We start from the raw sequence: 21,438 nt of genomic DNA, 5'->3' as shown, positions 1-21,438 counted from the left end.
TCACAAAATCACACAATATTAGATTAGACAAAAGGACATTTATATAAATATCTTTACTATATATAAAAATTACTATAAGGTGTAAATTGTAATAATACTATGCTCCTCACCTCTAACCTTATGATATATTATGTAGTTGAATCATAGTCGTTTTTTCAGTCATTTCAACATATTCTTATTTTATTATTTCTACTCTTCTATTTTTCCAACTTAATTCTCTAATCATTCATCTTCGCATTAAAAGGAAACAAGGATCATGGAGGTATAGATTTGTTGCTAATATTGGAGTGTGTTCTATTTTGACTGTCAAAATTTGGTGCTTATTTCATGGGCTACAATTAACAAAAAATATGGGTATTTGAAAGTTGGAGGTGGAGAGTGATAGTTTCACTGGTGTGTCCATGATATGAGGAACTTTGAAGTGACCATCAATTGCAGATCTATAGTACGAAAAGTGCAGAGTCTGTTACATGAGTTTGACTCAGTGGAGCTCCATCACGTGCATAGGGAAGGAAATTTTGCTGCTAACTTTCTGTCACATTACGCATATAACTTTCAAAAAGGTGTCCATGTTTTAGAGTCCCCTCCCTTGGGTCTTAGTATTGGGTTGATGCATAATAGATTAGGTATTTTTTATGTTCGTTAGTGTGTAATCGAGCTCTGTCCGCTTTTCTTATTCCAAAAAAAAAAGGAAACACGGAAACACATCAAGTATGATAGAACTAAGATAGTAATACTACTATTTAATTTTAAAAACCTTTTTTTAAAACATCTTTTGTAAACTAAATTACGTACTCTTTTGCCCATCTATCTCTTTAAATATGAAAATTTCCCTATTTTCTTTAAATAATAGTACTACCATTTTTCCTATGATAATAACTAGCTGAATTAATTATATGTACACTTCTTATGATACCATAAAAGTTTTGATTGGGCCACGTAGACACGAGCAAGCCGCCGGAGTGTGGGGCGGTGGTGGTACTGTCTCATATTCAGTCTACTTTGGATTTTGTTAGTAAAATAAGTAAAAATAATTAATTATATTAAGTTACTACTACTTTATAATATACTATCTTCTTCATTTTTGGATGTCAATGTCTCTTCTCTCTTAAGCAACAAGTACTATTTATTGTTTACTGAGAGAAAAATGCATATATATCACGAAGATTTATTTCATTATAATTTATCCACCAAAATTAGTTATATTTTGAAAACATTTTTATCATTTTATATTTTCTATCCCTCTTATACTTCTATATTTTATTAATTGCATATTAAAACTCATATTATTTATAAAAATATTTATTTTTCGTGGAACAAGAAAACATTTATTGTTCTTGATTTTAAGTGAAGATTTCATTTTCTTCATTCTGGTAAAAAAAGAAGTTACACCTATTCCACAATTATAGACACGTAATTACAACGAAGGTACATGTTATAAATAGAAATATCATTAAAAATATCTAAACTCGCATTCATGAACTTAATTTAGGTACAATTTTCAAAGTTCAAACACAACATCAAATTCATACAATTTCATAAAAATAGGATGAAACTATAAAAAAATTGATTTCATATGGCTGGCAAAGCGCTTCCTCACCTACAACCACAACCTTACACTCTTGGAATACTACATCTTTTTTCTTACGTATTTTTTTTTATTTTATAATATTAAAAAGAATTGTTCCTGTGGAATATGGACACGTGGCGTGCTTGAGATCCATGTCATGAAGGTACACGACCCCTGAAAATTATTTATAGTAATCCTAAGATGATTGTGAATTTTTCTCTCATTATATTTTTCTGTGTATTTTTGGTTTCCTTTTCATGGCAGAGGCATTTATTGGAGTTAGAGAGTTAGATAAGTGAATCTACACGTGTCCAGTTATGCAGTTCTTCAATTACTAAAAGCTTTTCCACACACTTCTCTTTCTCTCTCCACCTTCTCTCTCTTCCCCTCAATCTTGAAGCTAACAAATTGGAGGAAGGGGGCACTATTGCTGAGCTAACTCTTGAGTCATTTGCAATTCTTGGCATGTTTTGGTTGCTTCACTTCGATTCTTGGTAAGATTCCCTCATCTTTCTTCATTTACTTCGATCCCAGGTGGATAAAAATTGGTTCTTGGATGTGATGGCTCAGTCCCTTTTGTCAGTAATTTGTGGGTTTCCTGCCTTTTCAAGAATTCGTTATTAAAGATTGAATCTTGATTGTTTTGAGAGGTGGTTGTTGGGGGGAAATCTGAGATTTGTTTGATTATAAAGAAACCCATGTTAATTGGGAGGCTGAGAATTGTTGCCTTAGATCCATGGAACCTGTATTCCATGTGTCAAAAAGTTAGCATCTTTGTGGTTTTTTTCTTGTGAATCTTGAGGTTCTTTTTTTCCTAGGTTGTTTCTCACGAGTTGTGTTTCTTAGATTTGGATAATGATGTGTTATTTGTCATTTTCTGCATCTCTTGTGAATTATATAAGAGGGTTGTGATTTCTTTGTTGTAGAGGAAGAATTTGTGAGCTTTAGACTATCAGATTCTTGAAAAAAATAGGGCAATCTGATTTGTTATACTTCATCTCTTGTGATTATTTGTAGTAGTGGAAGAATTTGTGAGTTATAGATATCAGATTCTTGAAAAAGAATTCAACTTTGTGCTCTGATTTGTTTCTTTCAGATCTCTATTTTGTAATTGTGTTTTTTCTTCCTCGTTTATGCGATGATTTAAGCCCAGTTTGTTCTGTTTCATACGAAAAAGAAACTATTTTGTTGATTCTTGTGGTGTATCCTGTTTTCCCATTTGTTTAGTTCTTCGTGAGGCTGCACCGGGGTGGGAAATCAGCTCGTTGGCTCTTGAATTCTCTGCATTTTCAAGCTCGTGATCTGACTAATGCACGTATTTGAGGATCTCCAAGGTTGTGTAGCCTCGGGGAAGGAAATTGATGGACGGGATGTGTCCAGCAATTGCGGTTACAGTTAGCTTAGGTAGTTCTGCTCGTGAAAGTCACGAAGAGACTGCACGTCTCAAGCTGGAGACTGAGGCAGTAATGGTACTGGATGATAGTTCTCATTCTAGTTCGGATAATCTTGCTAACTCTGAAATCAATGATGTGTCACTAATTCCCCGGGGAAGTGAGGCGAAACGTTATTCGTTACAGGCGAAGCAGATGGCTGAAAATGGCCAGTTTGGAAGTGATGTTCATGACAGTGAAGAAGACGAGGTTCTCTCCATCGGGGAAGACCCTAACTTAAGTAGTATGGAATTCTTACCCTTAGATTCTAGCTCAGATCTAACCGTGCCTTTAGATACCACACCAGAGTCCAGCTTACCCATTGCTGTTGAAATCGAGGGCGTTGATAACGGTCAGATATTTGCTAAAGTCATTAGTGTGGAAGAAAGAAACACAAAGCGGAGGTTATCTCACGATAACCTCACAGTATCCACTACACAAGACGAGGAATGCTCGAGTGGGCCTACTATAAAGGCTTCGGTAGTTTCTCTCAAGTTATCGGGTGAAAAAGATCCCACCAAAGGCGGGGTTAAAAGTGTATATGAGTTGGATTGTCTGCCTCTTTGGGGTTCGGTGTCTGTCATTGGACATAGGCCAGAGATGGAAGATGCGATCGTTGCCGTTCCTCATTTCATGAAAATTCCCATCAAGATGTTCATCGGTGACTATAAAATCGATGGGATTAGTCAAACACTGACTCACCTCACTTCACACTTTTTCGGGGTCTACGATGGCCATGGTGGATCTCAGGTATGTAACGTGTCTCTATGTCAAAAAAAAAAAAAACCGTTTATAACGCATTATTAATCATGGTTTTAGTGTGTGCAGGTTTTGTAAATTGATAAACATAATTGAGTTTTGCTTTATTTTCAAAAAAATAGTCGAATGCGCTTGTTTTAGTAATAATATGTTTGAGTTGGGAGGGCGATTTAGTTAAATTTGTCGAGATTGGGAGGTAAGTTTGTTGAGAAGGAAATTACTTATGAGTTCTACTTTTATCGATTCGTCACTTATAGTGTCAGTTTTATAGGTCGCAAATCATTGCCGTGAGCGTCTCCATTTAGCTTTAAAAGATGAGATAATAGACGTCAAAGATGATCTGGTTAACGGGACCACCCAAGCCTCCCAAGATGCTCGACAGGTGCAATGGGAGAAGGTGTTCAACAATTGCTTTTTAACGGTTGATGATGAGGTCAGCGGAAAGGTGAGCCGAGTCATCCCTGTAGACGATGCAAGTGTGTCTAATTGCGCCTCTGAACCACTTGCCCCTGAAACTGTTGGATCCACCGCAGTTGTTGCAGTTGTTTGTTCATCCCATATAATAGTTGCTAACTGTGGAGATTCGAGGGCTGTTCTTTACCGTGGTAAAGAACCAATTGCACTATCGGTCGATCATAAAGTAAGCTTTTATGTCGTTATGCGTCCGCCTTGTTTTTATTGCATTTTGTCGTTCTCTTGCTTGAGTTTTGGTGGCCACCCTCGATTTATTCGTTGCGATTTCAATTTTCAGCCAAATAGGGAGGATGAATATGCTAGGATCGAGGCGGCTGGTGGCAAGGTCATACAATGGAACGGCCACCGTGTTTTTGGTGTTCTCGCGATGTCACGGTCTATTGGTACGTCATTATTTATTATAGTTTTCTATGTGTGTGTGAATGTTGCGTTACATCATCCACTTGTGTTTCTCGTGCACATGCATTTAAAAAGTTATGTTACATTCGTCATCGAAAAATGCAAGATCTGGTCCGGAATTGTGTCGATCACTCTGACGTCATTTTGGAAGGAAATAAAAAGTATTTTAGATTTCCTTTTACGTATTCCGAACACAAAAACTCGTGTTAGACTATCTGACGGGTCAATGTATGGTCGGTCAAGACGGGTCAAGATCGGTCAAACGCCTTAATCACAGGCTTCAAGTCATATAGGGACATATCGATAATTTTATATGTGCACCATAGTGTTTGATCCGGGTCATGACCCGTCCGAGGGTATTATTGTCACATCACATTTCCAACCTCGTTTTGTTGATTAATTCACGCGCTCGCTCGTGCAACAACAGGCGATAGATACTTGAAGCCATGGATCATCCCGGAACCCGAGGTGATGTTCGTCCCTCGAGCTAGGGAAGACGAGTGCCTCGTCCTCGCCAGCGACGGCTTGTGGGACGTGATGACGAACGAGGAAGTATGCGACCTTGCACGGAAACGGATCTTACTATGGCACAAGAAGAATGGAACGAACCCGACAGCGAACCGGGGCCAGGGAGTCGACCCTGCGGCACAAGCAGCAGCAGAGTACCTCTCGAACGTCGCGATGCAGCGCGGGAGCAAGGACAATATATCGATCGTCGTCGTCGACCTGAAAGCCCAAAGGAAGTTCAAGAGCAAATGTTGAAGGCTTTGGTGGTTATGATAGGCTCTTTATATACAGCACAATGTATCACTTCATTATTACATAACTTGGCCATTTATTTTTCATATGGGCCTTAGTTTTTTATGAGTATAGTGTATCAGTATGTAATGTAACATAGCTGCAATATGAGAGTTAAATGACCATTGTATGAATTTTAGGCTATGATCAAAGTTATGTGTATGAGTATAGTGTATCAGTGTGTATTTAGTACTTTATCTTAAATTTAAATGCATAACATTTTTTCATACTAAAGAGTCGGCAACCTCGGGGGTAGGGCGTTGCCGAGCCTTGGGAACTTGGAGGCGGATAATCCGGCGTCTCGTTGTTGAGATCGAGTGTAATACCCCAAATTTATAAATTAAAAAATATATATAGATATTACATCTGTCTCATAATAAGAGTCATATTTTGACATTTTGATTCGTCCCACAATTAAGTCACACTTCATTTTTACTATAAATAAATGGTAAGTAGTCGCACGTTCCATTATCTACTTCAAGCATATTTTATAATAAAATTTTATAAAAAAAATATGTCTCACCGTAGAATTTTAGTTATTTAGACTAGAATTTGAAAATTAAAAAGAAAAATGAAAAGATAGGAAAATGTGAAATATAAATGTAAAAGTAACTGATAAGAGCATCCCCATCCGTGCTTTTAAAAAAGAGTACATAGGTGGGTCTGGACCCACTTTTACTTCTTGTCCTTAGGCAAGAGCACAACACCCACATCCATACTCTCCAGCAAGGACAAATTCAAGGGTCCCACCATTCTATTATTCAATTTAAATACTTCAATTACTAAAAACATTTCTACAATATAAAAATACATTAAAATATATAAATTACATAATTAAATCCTAAAAAATAAAAAATTACATAATTAAAATCCTAAAAAATAAAAATTACTTAATTAAAATCCTTGAAAATAAAAAAATACATGATTAAAATCCTACAAATTAAAAATTACATAATTAAAGACTAAAAAATACCCTCGTGGAAGATTAGTCATCTATCCCTAATGTTCTTTGGAGACCCCGTATGATTAGGAAAATTGAAAAATAAATTAAAACTGTGTAGAAAACGGATATAATTTATTGGGAAGTGAAAAAATATCTTTTTCATTTAAAAACAATTTTTTTAAATTAATTTGGATTTTAAAAAAAATATAAAAAAATAAAGTTTATACCGTTGGCCAATCGCAACCCGCTACGTAAGCCTGCTCAGCAGCAAGGAAGTGCTCTTATTTAAGAGCACCGCCCCACCACTGGCAAGGACGGACAACGTGCATTGGTGAGCAGCGGCGTTTACCAATGTGATGCTCTAAAGGGTAAAACAAAAGTAACCTATACTCTCTCTCTGCTACCTCCGTTAAGCCGCCAGCGCCGGCGGCGGCTCCGCCGTGGCACTACAATTTCATGGATGGAGTTTGAAGCTCCACGCACACACACTTCGAAAATCCTTGGAATTGGAGGTTAGATTCTTGCTTTATAGTATACGAGCAAGTAGAAAAAACAAAATTGTCAATGTTCTAACTTTGAGTTTATGAGTTTTAGGTTTAGTTTGTGAACTGAATATGATTTAAGCATGAAAACTGAATTTAGTTTGGGGATTTTGTAGGAGCTGAAAAGTAGGGTTTATGGAATTGGGGTTTTTTAGTTTTAATAAATTTGTGTAATTTAACTTTGATATTATGCAATTGGAGCTTTGTTATGATATTAGCAGTAGGAAACTGATTGAAAAATCTGGTTTTTGAGGATTATAAGTGACTATAAGGCATAAGCTCTTGACATGGATTTTAGAGATTTTTAATAAATTTTTGTTGAAAAACTGATTTTATAGGTATTATACAATCTGAAAACTGTATTTTAATAGTAATTGAGATGTGGGCATAGAATGGTTTCAGGCTCAAGTTAGTAAGTTATAAGCTTAAAGACTAATCTCTTCATCATTCCTCTGTCTCACATATACATAATCTCTTTATCGGTAAGGTTTGGAGGCCGATGAAGACGACGAAGAGTGCCACAACGAGCTTCGACTCGCCTATTTTGTCTATATGGAGACGTGAACTCGGCCAACTTTCTTCTCGAAACTTCGTTAGCCGTATTGCTGCCTCCGAGGTAATTTCCTAATTAAGGTTTTGTTCTTTTTAACATTTCCTAATCGGTTGTTGTTTTCAGGATATGGTGCTTCGTCTTGATGTTCAGCGGAAACTGCTCCGGCACCGGGATCACGTGTGATCTGTGTGTTTCAATGAATCTGGTGATATCCTCGTATCATGTTCCGAAGATCGGAAGATCAAATTGTGGGACTGGGAATCGGGTCGAGTCAAACATTCTTTCCATTCGGGCCACAAGCGTGGCGTTTTGAAAGCTAAGACAATGCCTTACTCAGAGGATCGGATCATCGTTACATGCGCTTCTGATGGCCAGGTCATTTTTTTTCTTCTGGGGTTAAGCATGCCGCTGCAGCTCATTAAGACCATCTCCAATAGAACTCTAAAACCTAAAATAGAGTAGAGAAATAGCTACAATATTACAACAAATCTACCCCATTTTAGGTTTTTGAACAAGAGATATCAATTTTTGAGCTTACACTAACACAATCAGTGTTTTAAAAACCGGTTTGGACCGGCAGGTCGGACCGGTTCGGCCGCGAACCGGTGACCTCTCCGGTCTGATTCACCATATAAAACCAGTGGAGCATTGAACCGTTTTGGACCGGGTGAATCGGCCGGTTGGACCGGAAACCGGGAACCGGTCGAACCGGTTACCAAATTTTTTTATTTTTAAAAATGAATTAAAAATCAATTTAAAAAAAATTTACACTAAACTTTCATTTCATATTAACCGATACTTGTATTGGGCCTATGAATTTATAAAAACTAGCTTAAAAAATCATTTGTGTCTTTCTTTTATAGAAGTATTCCACAAGATTGTTCTTTCATTTTTCAATGTGGGATGAAAAGTTTGTTTTATAGTCATCTTTTACAATCTTTTGCCTTTACTTTTTCAATGTGGGATGTAGTTTGTTTTGTTAATATGTACTACTTCATATTATATCAACTATCACTTATATACTAATTGTATATTTATAATTAAAAGCTATATACATATTTTATATCATAACTAAAATTAATAAATCTTAATTAACTTTCAAATAAAGTTTTAATTACTAATGCTTAGATTGAAAATAAAATAACAAGAATATATAATGGGAGAAGTGTTCATAACATGAAAATTAATACATAGTATAATAAACATATGAATATGTATTTTTACATTACTAGTATTACTCGTTAAGGATTGGTATATATATGCTTTATCTATACTTATATATCTCTATATTATTTCAAATTAAATTATATATTGCATTAATGCTTGTTTATTTACATGTTTTGAAACCAAGTGTTTTATAATAAATATGTATTTAATTATATACTCATATATATATAAATGCTACAGTAAAACGGTTCGATCGATGGTTCGACCGGTTAGACCAGTTGAACCGTGAACCAGTAGCCTCGCCGGTTCGCTCGCCGGTCCGGTTTTTAAAACATTGAACACAATGGTAGTGCTTACAGATGCTTTAAGCATGTGGCACCTGAACAGCCTTTTTGTTTTGTTTTGTTTTTCAATTCAAAATGTGATTTATAAATGATATAGTTATTATTTAATTATGCATAGCATTAGTCATGTAAATTTGAACAGTGTATTGTTTTTATTTTTGTTGGAACTGATTGTTGTTTGATAGGATCATCGGGCTTTCTTATCTGTGGTTTTTAGAGTTTAAATATGTAACTTAAAGGGTTTTAGGGATTTCGTTGTTGTAAATTTAATAATTTTTGTAATGACGTACTACTTGATCGGAAAGTCACATGTAATAGTGTAAATATTTAAAATTTAAATGTTTTCCGTACTGAAAACAAGGGAGTGTGTTCATTACAGGTGAGGTATGCGGAGATTCATGAAAGCAGAGTGGAGACAAAACCGCTTTCCGATGAGGATGGGGCTGTACCGTACGGACTAGCCATTGAACCTGGAAGCCCTCATAATTTTTATGCATGTAGTTCGAATGGGGTTCAACATGTGAGTATTCGTTTCCAGTTTCCACTTACACATACTACAATAACATTCTATATTCTCTTTACATTGATGTAGAATACGTTTATTTCATTTGTTAGCACACTCCCTCAAACTCTTCAAAATGCATTTTGGAGGGGTTGAACCTTTTTGATCGGATTGGATCAAACTGAACAAAATTTGAAATCTAGATATACTGATGTAGGGCATTGTTTGTTTCAATTGCAAGCACTCTATCAAATATACCCAAATTGTGAGCTTGAATATACCATTGCATCATTCATTTTATTTGATGAGTCAGTTCAATTAACACACTCTGATATTATGAGAGAAATTCATGAAGTATCTTCTTATAATCATTGGTGAAAAGTGAAGTAGCTCACAAAAAACTTATAGATATTTCATAGTATTTGTTTTTTCATTTGTCATATATTGATTGTATTCTATTGATAAGCCAAATTAATCTGTTGTGCAGTTTGACCTGAGAACTCAAAGATGTATTAAACTTTTTGGTTGTGAGTCTGTTGCCAGCACTGTAGCTTTTCGTCATTCTGTATCTCTAAATGCAATCACCATTGATCCAAGAAATCCAAATCTGGTTGCAACTGGAGGACGTGATCCATTTGCTCGAGTTTATGACATTCGCAAATATAAACGCGATGGATCATCTGAATATGGTCAGCCGGCTAACTTATATCGCCCCCGTCACATAGTTAATCAAAGAAATTTCATAACAGCGTTGGCATATTCTTGTCAGAGCGAGCTTCTCGCCTCTTACAGTAAAGAATCTATGTACCTGTTCACCAAGGATGTCGGATTAGGGCCAATTTCTTCTCAGGATTCATCATCTATAATAAATGCTGAGAATAGTATAAAAGCTGCTCCACAATCCTATCAAGGGAACTTGAACCGTGACATCCTGTACAGCATGAAGGAGGTGGACTTTTTCGGACCTAAATGTGAGTATGTTGTGAGGGAACAGATATTGGTAAAATTTGCATTTGGAATAAGAAAGATGGTAAGCTTATAAGAGTTATTAGAGCAGAAAAATTTAAGGTAATCAGTGTTCAGAGACATCCTCATGCTACAGTGTTAGCCAGTTGTGGAAGAGGTATCAAAATTTGGGTTCCAAATGCCATTGAGAAAGCCATTCCACTAACAAATGAGGTATGTTTATATATTTTTCTTCCTACACCTTTTTCATATTGCCTAATGTCAAATGATTAAAATAATGGTTATTGGTTGCTATTCTTATGAACTATGATCGGATTCTGAATTTTCCCATGAACTTTAGTCATGTTTGGAATTTCCCACAATTGACTGTAGCTCATCGGATGATCTAGGAGGACTAACCGGATGGGAAAAACAATATGAAGTTTCTTAGTATTGTTTTGGTGGGATTTAGATTTGAGTGTACAGTGCCTTTATTTGTTAGTCATCTTCATTGAATTGAATCCTCTTCTTTGGGTTTTTCGGAAACATCAACTGTGACATTTGTGGGAAGTAGCAGACACACAATTAGTGTTCATGATTAATTTTTGAGGCTGAGTTTTAAGTTTTATTGGAAACTTCGGAATTCGGTCATAGTTTTGTGATATCATTGGGCGTTACCTAGATTAGTATTTTAGTATTTTTTAGCAAACTATGTGACATTTTGCAAGCTTTGTCTGCATTTTGTGTTTGTCTTTTAAGATATTCTAGTGTTTTGAAAGAAGTTTATGTTTCCACATCTCTTAATAGGACGGGGATAGGATCGTGAATTGCACGCCTCGAATGGTAAAGGAAAGTTGTTATCCTGATGACGACCCTCAGTACGATGATGGATATGACGATGGCGATGTAGATGATGCAGACGATGACGATGTAGTGGATATAGATGATGAAGATGATGTATATGATGAAGACGATGTAGATGATGAAGATTATACTGATTAATGAAATCTGTAGTTCTTGTTGATTTCTCTTTAAACACAAATTTACATATTTGATCTTGGAAAATGAATCTTTCATGAGTATGACCAGCAATCTATCATTTCAAATATATAACCGGACCTTTTTAAATTGGGACTTTGAATATATCAGGTGCTTATTACAACTAAATGATATGGTATCTTTCCACTTGATATAATAAAAAAAATATATAAATAAATGGGGTACAAAAAATATATAAATAAATGTGTAAGTTTTACAAAAGCTATAATTTAAATTAAATGATCTGATATCATATTGCAAACATAACATTCATCGACAAATATATTCCGAAAAAATCCCTAAATGTAGTTTTAAATAAAAAGTTGCTACAATAAATTATTCAACAAAAACCTCCAAAAGTCTTCACCATCTACTAAAACCCGTAATATTAAAACTTAATTTAATTAATAATTTAGAGTTTATAATAAAAATAAATTCGTATAATTTGAATTTCCATACCACTAATTATTTAGTTAATCATATAGCAAAATCATTATTTTGTCAAATAAAGTGGAAGAATAAATAGTAATTACTAGTATTATAAGGCTCAACAAATTTGGTATTTAAGCATTTCATATTTTTAAGTTCGGTCCAATTTACAACTTTCATTAAAAAATTAATCCATTTTCGTATTTAGGTTAATGTCACTTCGCAATTTCTTCTATACTACAGATTAAAATTTTATATTATTAAAATTATAAATAATTCCAAAATTTGGGCATAAACTACAGCTAATCCTTAAATTAAAAAAGATTAAGTACCACGTTGCTGAATCTGTGGATGATGTTATGATTATGATCTATCTAATAATAATACAACACGTCGAACTTCTCGATTTTTATAATAATCTATGTTGCTTTAATAAAATAAATTAATAAAGTTTAGTTAAAACGGCTTGAATTTATTTACGCGGCAACTACACATCTCATGACGTCAAAGCAATCTGCATAGCGAGATGCCTGCACGTTTTCGTCTCATGCCAATGAAAATATATTAATATTTCAAAATATAATATTATGCCTTTTTATTAATCCAATTTGGTCAATATAATTTTCTTTTCTTTAACAACTATTTTTATTAAATACTGTATATACTGTGATCGTTGTTTTTTTCCTTCAATAGTACAATTTCAGTCCATCTTAAGCTTAAATTTACGATTTGATCTTCAGTAACATCAACTTAATAAGATTTAAATAGTAGTATCTTTTAACATTTCTGACAGAAACACAAGCGGAAAAAGAAAATAATGAGGGGATTGGTAGGCTGTTACGTCCCTTCCTCCTATGTGTGTCCGCTCATGGTATGTTTATAATCCCCCATCGAGTTATCCGTGTCACGCATTTCTCTTAGATTGTTTTATAGAGTATGCTATTTCATGTTTTCTATTTTAGGCAATTTTGTTTTACATAAGTTTCACAGTGCGATATACTCGTGTCCAAAACAAATACTCCTTCCGTCCCGCTTTAGCAGTTCCATTGACTTTTCTGCACTCATTTTATAAAAATGATAATAAATAGTTAAAGTGGAGAAATAATAAAGTAAAAAAGAGAATAATGTAGATAAGACTCTTCTCTATATTATTCTCTTTTTTACTTTATTATTTTTCCACTTTAATTATTTATTATCATTTTTACAAAATAAGTGTAGAAAAGTCAGTGAGACTGCTAAAACGGGACGGAGGGAGTACATCATGAGCAATGCAACAAAACAAATATTGAGTATATTTTCAAAAAAATTTGGTGCAATGCAGTTGTATATTTGATGAAATGCCAGCTTGATAATGATAAGCTATGGTCCATTGCAGCATCATAGACTACTACCAAAACGACATGTCTCTCTCATAAAATCTTTTCCCAATAATGATTATATATGTTGTAGCGTTTATTTGATAAGAGGAAGCCAACTTGCACTATTCTTCTAGTTACATATAATAATAAAAAGGATTTTATATTATTTTTTTATTTAGGAATAAAAACAGTGAAATTTGAATTTTAGACATCGCTGTTTATAGATTGAAGTCTGTATGCCGCTTGGGTGATCGAGTTATTATTCATTTTATTAGAAATAGTCAAAATTTTAAAGTTGATTTCGTTTTAAAGTCTATCCTAAATAGTTGTGTCAGACAATCTAAAAGGAAAATAATTTTTAAATTTTCATATCAAATTTAAAAATTAAATTGCTTTGCTTAGCTTTTTCGGGATGGTTCCAAATCGAAAATATGAACTCAGACTATATTTTAAAAGTAAATCAATTTATGTTGTACCTTCAATCAAAATCAAAATTGCTAAATATTGCTATGAATAAATTTACCACAGATTGTTAAGATTTGTGTCATTGTTTATAGAATAAAAATGCTCTTCTTGGAAATTTACTATGTGTTTCAATGAAGCAAGGCATGTCATATTACATAATTAGTTCTCTACATTCTTCAACCCCTAAAAAACCTAATATAAAATAGATAAAAATGGAGCTGTGACAAAATTTTCCATGAAAGTCTGTCTAATAGTAGTATATTAATACCAATATTTAGACCTTTGTTATTTCTCCATGTGCTTCAAACTTGGATTTAAAGCTTGCTTATCAAGGTTTAGTAATTATTGACTTAGTCTCTTAGATGAAAAAAGGTGGTTGAGTATTAGGTGAAGCAATCATGTAGATTAATTTGGACTGCATAGATAGTTTAGTATAACTTCCTTTCAAAATTAAGATAGTAAAATGTATTTATGTCCAATTTTATTCCTTAAACGTGAGTTATGTATTAATTAATTACAGATGTCAAGGAAATAGTATTTTTTGGTGACATTCCCTTTAGCTGGATTCATGAACCAATAAATTTAATACTCCATATTGGCCAGAGGAGGTTGTCCTGCCCAAATAAAAGTTTGATGTTTCAAATATATTGCCATGTATTATTGTACTTATATATAATTAATCACAATTCCAAAAATAAATATGAAAAGGAAAAAATGCACTACCTGAGAATATTGAATGACTTAAGGTCGAATTATATTAAATATTGAATTGAATGTATTACAAAAAAAAAAAATCCCTTTTTAAAAATTGGTTTGAAATTCTTTTTTTTTTTTTCCAAAAAAAAAACTAGAATTTGGTTTGTTCACAATGGTTTTTGAAAACCAAAAAAAAAATTCGAATTGAGTTTAATATATTTATAATTTTATTTAAATGAATTTTTCAAATTTTTATTTTTTGGGGGGAAATGTTCAATTATATAGAATTTTTTTGGTTTGATTCGAATTTCATTATGAAATTTTGATTTACAGATCTGATTTTTCTAATATTTCAAATATTCAGACTTATATTATCTTAATTCAGAGATATATGTTTTAAAAATGATAAAATTATTTTTATAAGTTGATTATTGCTTATAAAATTTGTTGCTTATAAGTTCATCTAACGTGTTGTTCAACATAGCTTGTGAAATTCATTGTTTCTAAAACTAAATTTCATAGCAAGTTCACAATTATGTCTAACAAATTCAAACACATTGTATCGAAATTTAGTAAAAAACTCAATTTGAATTACTATGTAAATGGCAGACGCGGCTTTATTTGGGCTGTCATTCTTAAAATCACAGCCAATCAGCCAACATATGAATATACACGTTATATGTATATTTTATTATTTAACAATAAGAATTCAAACTTTCATAAATATGATGATTTGAATTGACAAACTATTATACTACTAGTACTAATTAGAGAAAAAATCTGTTGTCAAATAAATTACACTAGCACTTATTAGAAGTTGTTGAAATTGGTGGTTTGGCTAGAATTGGAACTAATTTTACTTAATTATCTGAGTTGGAAAATCTATATTAACTCAATCATCGACATTGCTTATCCCTAATTAACAAATACCGAATAAAACCAATACAAAACCTTTTATTCGAAAAAATTAATATGAGCTAGGATTGAAACTAATTTTAAATTATTATTTGAGTTGTAAATCTGTACGAAAATAAATTACATTAACTCAATTATCAACATTTCTTATTCCGAATACCAGACGTCGAATAAAACCAATACAAAAACCTTTATTCGATGAAATACAGGCCACCCAACGCCGAATAAAACCAATACAATACCTTTATTCGGTGAAATACAGCTATCAAACGCCAAATGAAATCATTATAAACGCCGTATAAAACAAGTACAATAAAATGATTTCCTCGTGAAATATAGCTACCAAACCGAGCCTAAAATAGCAAAATACTCCATATAATTATATTCTCTCAAAAATAAAAATTTACAAATTTTAAGAAAATACTCCAATTCCAACCCCACAAACTCTATATAAACAATTCCCACTAATATCCCATTTCCAACACAACACATCACCAATCCTAAATCCTAAATCCCCATATTCAAATTGCATCAAAAACACCTTCAAAAGCTAAAAGCCAAAGGTTGCCAAAAAATGGAAGAAGATGGAGGGGATCTCACCCCCTTTTGGGTCCAAAGCACCACCAAACTCCGCCGCTCCGACCGCCTCCGCCGCAGCGTCGCCGCCGTGTTCTTCAGCTCGGGGCTGGTGGTCTTCCTCCTCGTGGTAGCAGCTGTTTTTTTCTTGGCTTTTGTAGTGGCATCCACCATTTCATTCAGTGCCACCATTTTTAGGCCAAACAGTGTCAAGAAAAGCTGGGATTCTTTGAACATTGCTCTTGTCTTAGTTGCTGTGGTTTTTGGGATTCTTAGCAGAAACAGAAACGAGGAGAGATCTTCTTCCTTTGATGAGTTCCAATCTTCTCCCATTAAAGGAAATGAATCCCAGAAATCGAATTCATCCATGCCGCAGAAATGGTTCGATTATTCTGCAAATGATGAAGAAAAATCGAGTCTTTATGAGTATCAAATTCAAGATTCTCACCAGCCTAAATTTGATCAGAAAATTTCGAATTTGAGAAGAAGCTGCAGCTCTTACCCTGATTTGCGTGAATTCCCATCTTCTTCTTCGACGAATTGGAGCTATGGAGATTATCAAATGAGAAATTTTGATGATTTTCACGTCGATCCGAGCCCGCCGGTGCAGCTCCGCCGTCACCGGAGCTTGGGGCAGTTTGATTATCCGACATCACCGCCGCAAATTAAGACTGTGGTTGTTGATACATTGGTGACTAAAACCTGTCCTGAAATTAAAAATTTTCCAGCGGAATTGTCGCCGGCGGAGGAATCTCAGCCGCCGGAATTTCAAGAAAGTCAGAAACGGAGCCGTGAAAGAGCGGCGAGGAGGAAGGAAAGGTCGAGTAGAAGGCAGGTTTATGAAAATGTGGGACCCACTAATCCGATTGCGACGCCACCGCCGCCGCCGCAGCAGATGATGATCGGCGAAAGTGAGAGGAGACGAGGCGGCGCGACGGCGGCGAATTCGACGAAATTCTTCTTGAATTCTCTCTACAGGAAGAAGAAGAAGAAGCAAAAGAGCGTAGATAATGAGGAATCTCTTCTCCGAGAAGCTCCCCCGCCGCTGAGTAGCTACCGAATTCCGCCGCCTCCGCCGCCGCCGCCGTCGGTCTTCCACACTCTGAAGTCTTCCAAGAATTCCAAAGGGAAGAAAACCGTAACCGTCGCTCTAGAGCCTCTCCCGCGATCTCCGCCGCCCGTTTTGCCGCCTCATGCGGCGGCGCGTGAGGCTGAACCCACTCCACACGCGCCGCCACCGTCTGCATACGGCGCCCCAAAACCAGTAAAGATTCCAACTTTCGACGGAGCAGAAGAAGCCCAGAACAGCGGCGGCGAGTCCCCGTTCCGCCGCATCCCGCCGCCGCCGCCTCCTCCGCCGTTCTCGAAAACTCCGGCGTGGAAGTTCGTGGTGCAAGGCGACTACGTGAGAGTCAACAGCTCGAGGAGTGGGTCGCCGGAACTCGACGAAACGGACTCCGACGTCACGCCGACGGCGGTTGACGGCGGCGGCCCGGCGGCGGCGTTGTTCTGCCCGAGCCCAGATGTGAACTCGAAAGCTGAAAGCTTTATTACTAAGTTTCGGGCCAACTTGAAGCTCGAGAAGATCCATTCTATGAAGAAAAGAGATGTGGGCCCATCTAGTCTTGGCCCGGGCCCGGGCCCAAATCAGATTTAGTGCTTTCTATTGTTTGAAAGATCGATTTGATTGATTGATTGATTCCAATTTTGGCTTTTATTTTGAAATATCAATAAGGATATTATGTTTTCATTGCTTTTTCAATATACAAGTTTGAAGCATAATTTTATGTTGCATATAGGTGGATACATAAAATTGCTTCAAGTGGATGTTTATTTTTGATAGCATATGATATATTCAATTTAAGTTAGTATTGCATAATAAAGCCATGTCAAGTGAAATCGAAATATGGAAAACAAACTAACAAACAAAAGAAGAATCGGAGGGGTGAGTGAGAGACGAAGTGTCTGTATAGAATGAGGGGTGCGAAATGGGAATATAGAGTAATACTATATCCAAATAATTATAATTTTCATCAAATGTAAATATTTTATGACACTATTATTACTCCACTTCATCCATTCTATTCCACTGTAAATGAGTCATTTCATTTTTAACAAAAACGTAACACCTTTCGTATGTCTAACTTTATTTCTCTAGTAGTAGTACTTTATTCTTTATTTGCTTATATACTTTATTATTTTATATTGTATAATCAGATTAAAATTGGGTTTTCATTTTTTATTTTTATATATCAAAATCTAACTTAGCTGAACGAATCGAAAAAATAAATATACCAAAAAATCTATACTGAATCAAACTGAAATTAGAAAAAACGGACCAAATTTTATAATCCCTCACTCCCGTAAAAATACAAACACTTTTCTTTTTCGTCCATCCCGTAAAACTATCTCATTTCCATTTATGGATTGTTTTCCCAAATTCATTATCAATATAAACCAATTTGTTTACAACTTGTACTACTAAGACCCACGATTAAACATTAATACCAATAATAACGTGGATTCCACTATCCACAAACTCTATTTTAACTATCAATTGTTTTCATATCTCTTATTTTACTAATTATGTATTAATTCTTGTGACGTCCCAAATATACATACAAAAATGCTGGCAATTTGAAGGTAAATTCTAGGAGTATTAGAAGTAAGCATTTAATTTGGAATCATAATTCGCCTTCATACGAAAACCGTTATTCCACATGTGACATGTCATTATCTCTCAACCATCCAAGTTTAAGTAATAAGTTAAAAGATAAAAATTTGCGTATCTTAATTCCTTGTTTTACAATATCTTGTAATGGTGTCATAGAGATAATTATAATCTTATTTCCGAGAGCATCGAATAGCATAGGTTATTTCTTAATTAAGGGAGATTTGTTAGTTAAATGATAGTACATGTATATAACTATTTTTCTCCCATCTCACGACTCAAATCCTAATCCCTTTTTAATATGTGCCCGAGAAAGGGCCCCTCCTCTTGCGTCGTTAGTGTATACAGTGAACTACACTAATAGTCCCTGATCTTGTTTAAAAATGCACCAATGGTCCCTAAAAATTTTATATCATTTTTGGTACGATAAGACAAAACTAACTCTAGGTACCACTAGTGTGAATATTTAAAGTTCTGGGGCATTTTGGACCTTTCTATCCTTTTATTTTTTTTCATTTTTTCTTCTATCACCATTTTCTTTTATAAACTCAATTATACTTTCATTTAAATAATATTTGATGGTTTATGATTTCAAATTTTAAATAAGAAACCATATTTTTAATTATGCTTTATTTATTTTTAAAATTAAATATTCATTTTTTATACAAATTAATCTATATATTTGCTAAGAAAATATTATATTTAATAGTAATATTTATAAATATAAATATTAAAGTGAATTATAGAATATTCTTTGCGGGATTTATTTTTACTTAAAAATTTTACTGAATTTTTTTAAATTTGAGAAGAAAAAATATTATAGTGAATTGTAGTAATTTTTTATTTAAAAAATATTACTTAAATATTTAAAAGTTACTATATTTAAGTGAAAAATAAATATTTTAATTACGTTAATTAAAAAATACAGTATAGTGAAGAATATTTGTTAAATATAATAATTGAAATTTACTTAAAAAAATAATAAAATGAACTATATAATAAATATTTTAATTACGTTAGTTAAAGTATAGTATAGCGAACTCTTGCAAGTAACATTTTTTTACTAAAAAATACAATGAACTATAGTAATTTTTTCATTATAAAGCTTTATCTATAGTCTATACATTATTTCAAGTAATTATTTAAAAAATTTAAGTGAATTAATTTAAAAGAAAATATTTTGGTTGTAAAAGGTGCTTTTATGTATGTCTAAAATAATTACATGATTGAAGAGGTACCAAAATTGTAATTTCTAGGTATCGAAAATGTCCTCCATGGCATTTAGGAGGTTTTTCAAATGCAGAGGGGTATAATAGACCGACAGGTACCAAAAATGTGATTTTTAGGGACTAAAAATGCTATTAAATTTTTGCAGGGACCATTGGTGTATTTTATGACAAGATCAGGGAGACGAGCTTCGGCCACTCTAGTATTTACCAAAAATGTAATTTTTAGGGACTAAAAATACTATACTAGTACACTCTAGTATAGTATATCCTAAGATGAGCTTCGGCCACTCACTTGCAGGGCTTTTTCCGGGACCGGAGGGAATATTAATAGATTATTAGTAAGGGATAATGCAAGATGACTATAATATCCAATTATATATGTACTCTATCTCTTGACTTCCTTTGACGGTTGGAAGGCATAAGAGTGAGAAATGAAACTTGTATCTTTAAATCATAATTTTATATAGTTGGGGATTGTGGTGCCTTGAGAAATACTCCTTTCGTCCCAAGATAAATGAGTCATATTCCTTTTCTGGATGTCCCAACATAAGTAGATCATTTTCTTTTTTTTTTAACAAAAAGTCATCTCTCATACTTTATCCTCCACCTACTTTATTCCCTTTTCACTCTTTCATACTTTACTCTCTTCATTTTAACTATTTAAATATCAATTCTTTAAATCTCGTGCCTAAAATAATTACTTCGCTTATCTTGGGACGGATGGAGAAGGGTTGTGGTTTGGATCCCACATTGTGGGTGATAGCACAACAGAGGATGCTTCACGTAACAATTATTTTATTCCTAAATTATAATATTAAAATATTCTTTTTTTTATACTCCTTCCATAAAAATTGACCTATTTTATTTTTCGCACTCGTTTTGAAAAAATGATAATAAGCAGTTAAAGTGGAGAGAGTGTAAAGTACGAGAGAGAATAATGTAGAGAAGTCTCCTATCTATATTATTCTCTCAGTTACTTTGTTATCATTAAAAATGCAATAGGTCAATTTTTCAGAGACTTGAATGAGTGGAAAAGTATCCTTTAAATGGTGGTGTAGAGCTTTGGTTTGATGGAGTATAATTTTATGTAGTTGGGGATTGGGGTTTAGAAAGAAAATGAATTCTCTTGAAGGCTATTCTCCCCATGTTGGCTACACCGAAGAGGAAGACTTGTGGGAGAGCCACACTGCTGAAGCGGCTTATGCTGATTCCTGAAGATGTGATCGAGTTGTATATCGTCGATCAAATTCATGTTCGATCAATGAATGCTATACAAACCATCAGCTCCACTGAATTATATGAAGGTCTGCTTGAACTTCAAGTTGCTTGCTACTAATCTCTTAGTTTCTATGGATATATCTCTCCTAATTTCTAAGCAAGTTGTGGTGATCATTTGTTTTCAACAGATCTGCAGAATGTAATTGCAAACATGAATTTGATCAAGATTGAGATTAATGAGAAGATGTAGGCCAAGATCAACTGCACATTATCAAGTCTATGGCCACTACTGCTGTTGCTGGCCCGTCTAGATCCACTACCACTGCTCAGAACGATTGGTTTTGATGTTGTCATGTACTCCCTCCGTCCCGGCTAAGATGACACATTACTTAGCCGGCACGGGGTTTTAGGAGTTAT

At 34.2% G+C, this 21,438-nt stretch overlaps 2 protein-coding genes and 1 pseudogene across 3 annotated transcripts; all 3 read left to right on the top strand.

Annotated features, from left to right (window-relative positions):
• The first annotated feature begins 1,807 nt into the window (after positions 1 to 1,807).
• On the top strand, positions 1,808 to 5,619 carry LOC148923509 (protein phosphatase 2C 16-like). Its single transcript, XM_089061107.1, has 5 exons — positions 1,808 to 2,064; positions 2,798 to 3,750; positions 4,031 to 4,399; positions 4,511 to 4,616; positions 5,060 to 5,619. Exons 2-5 carry the CDS (start codon positions 2,932 to 2,934, stop codon positions 5,392 to 5,394), a joined length of 1,629 nt encoding a protein of 542 aa, XP_088917233.1. The 5' UTR covers positions 1,808 to 2,064; positions 2,798 to 2,931; the 3' UTR covers positions 5,395 to 5,619.
• Positions 5,620 to 6,700: 1,081 nt separating this feature from the next.
• LOC125203867 (uncharacterized) lies at positions 6,701 to 11,450 on the top strand (annotated as a pseudogene). Its single transcript, XR_007173447.2, has 6 exons — positions 6,701 to 6,885; positions 7,403 to 7,531; positions 7,592 to 7,843; positions 9,359 to 9,499; positions 9,969 to 10,660; positions 11,234 to 11,450. The product of XR_007173447.2 is annotated as an uncharacterized LOC125203867 (transcript).
• A 4,301-nt stretch (positions 11,451 to 15,751) lies between these two features.
• On the top strand, positions 15,752 to 17,644 carry LOC125206525 (uncharacterized). The gene has a single exon (XM_048105772.2). It carries the CDS (start codon positions 15,902 to 15,904, stop codon positions 17,558 to 17,560), a length of 1,659 nt encoding a protein of 552 aa, XP_047961729.2. The 5' UTR covers positions 15,752 to 15,901; the 3' UTR covers positions 17,561 to 17,644.
• The last annotated feature ends 3,794 nt before the right edge of the window (positions 17,645 to 21,438 follow it).

This window comes from Salvia hispanica, chromosome 6 (genome assembly GCF_029641045.1).
Source record: "Salvia hispanica isolate PSC_SH4W2 chromosome 6, Shi_PSC_v1, whole genome shotgun sequence".
Classification (NCBI taxonomy): domain Eukaryota; kingdom Viridiplantae; phylum Streptophyta; class Magnoliopsida; order Lamiales; family Lamiaceae; genus Salvia; species Salvia hispanica.
This window is presented reverse-complemented; position numbering and strand designations above follow the sequence as displayed.

Excerpts from the sequence above, each read along its gene's own strand:
- LOC148923509 (XM_089061107.1), top strand. The coding sequence starts at position 2,932 with ATGGACGGGATGTGTCCAGCAATTGCGGTTACAGTTAGCTTAGGTAGT. Across the intron at positions 4,400-4,510 it reads CACTATCGGTCGATCATAAA|CCAAATAGGGAGGATGAATA; the intron begins GTAAGCTTTTAT and ends TTCAATTTTCAG. Across the intron at positions 4,617-5,059 it reads CGCGATGTCACGGTCTATTG|GCGATAGATACTTGAAGCCA; the intron begins GTACGTCATTAT and ends GTGCAACAACAG.
- LOC125206525 (XM_048105772.2), top strand. The coding sequence starts at position 15,902 with ATGGAAGAAGATGGAGGGGATCTCACCCCCTTTTGGGTCCAAAGCACC.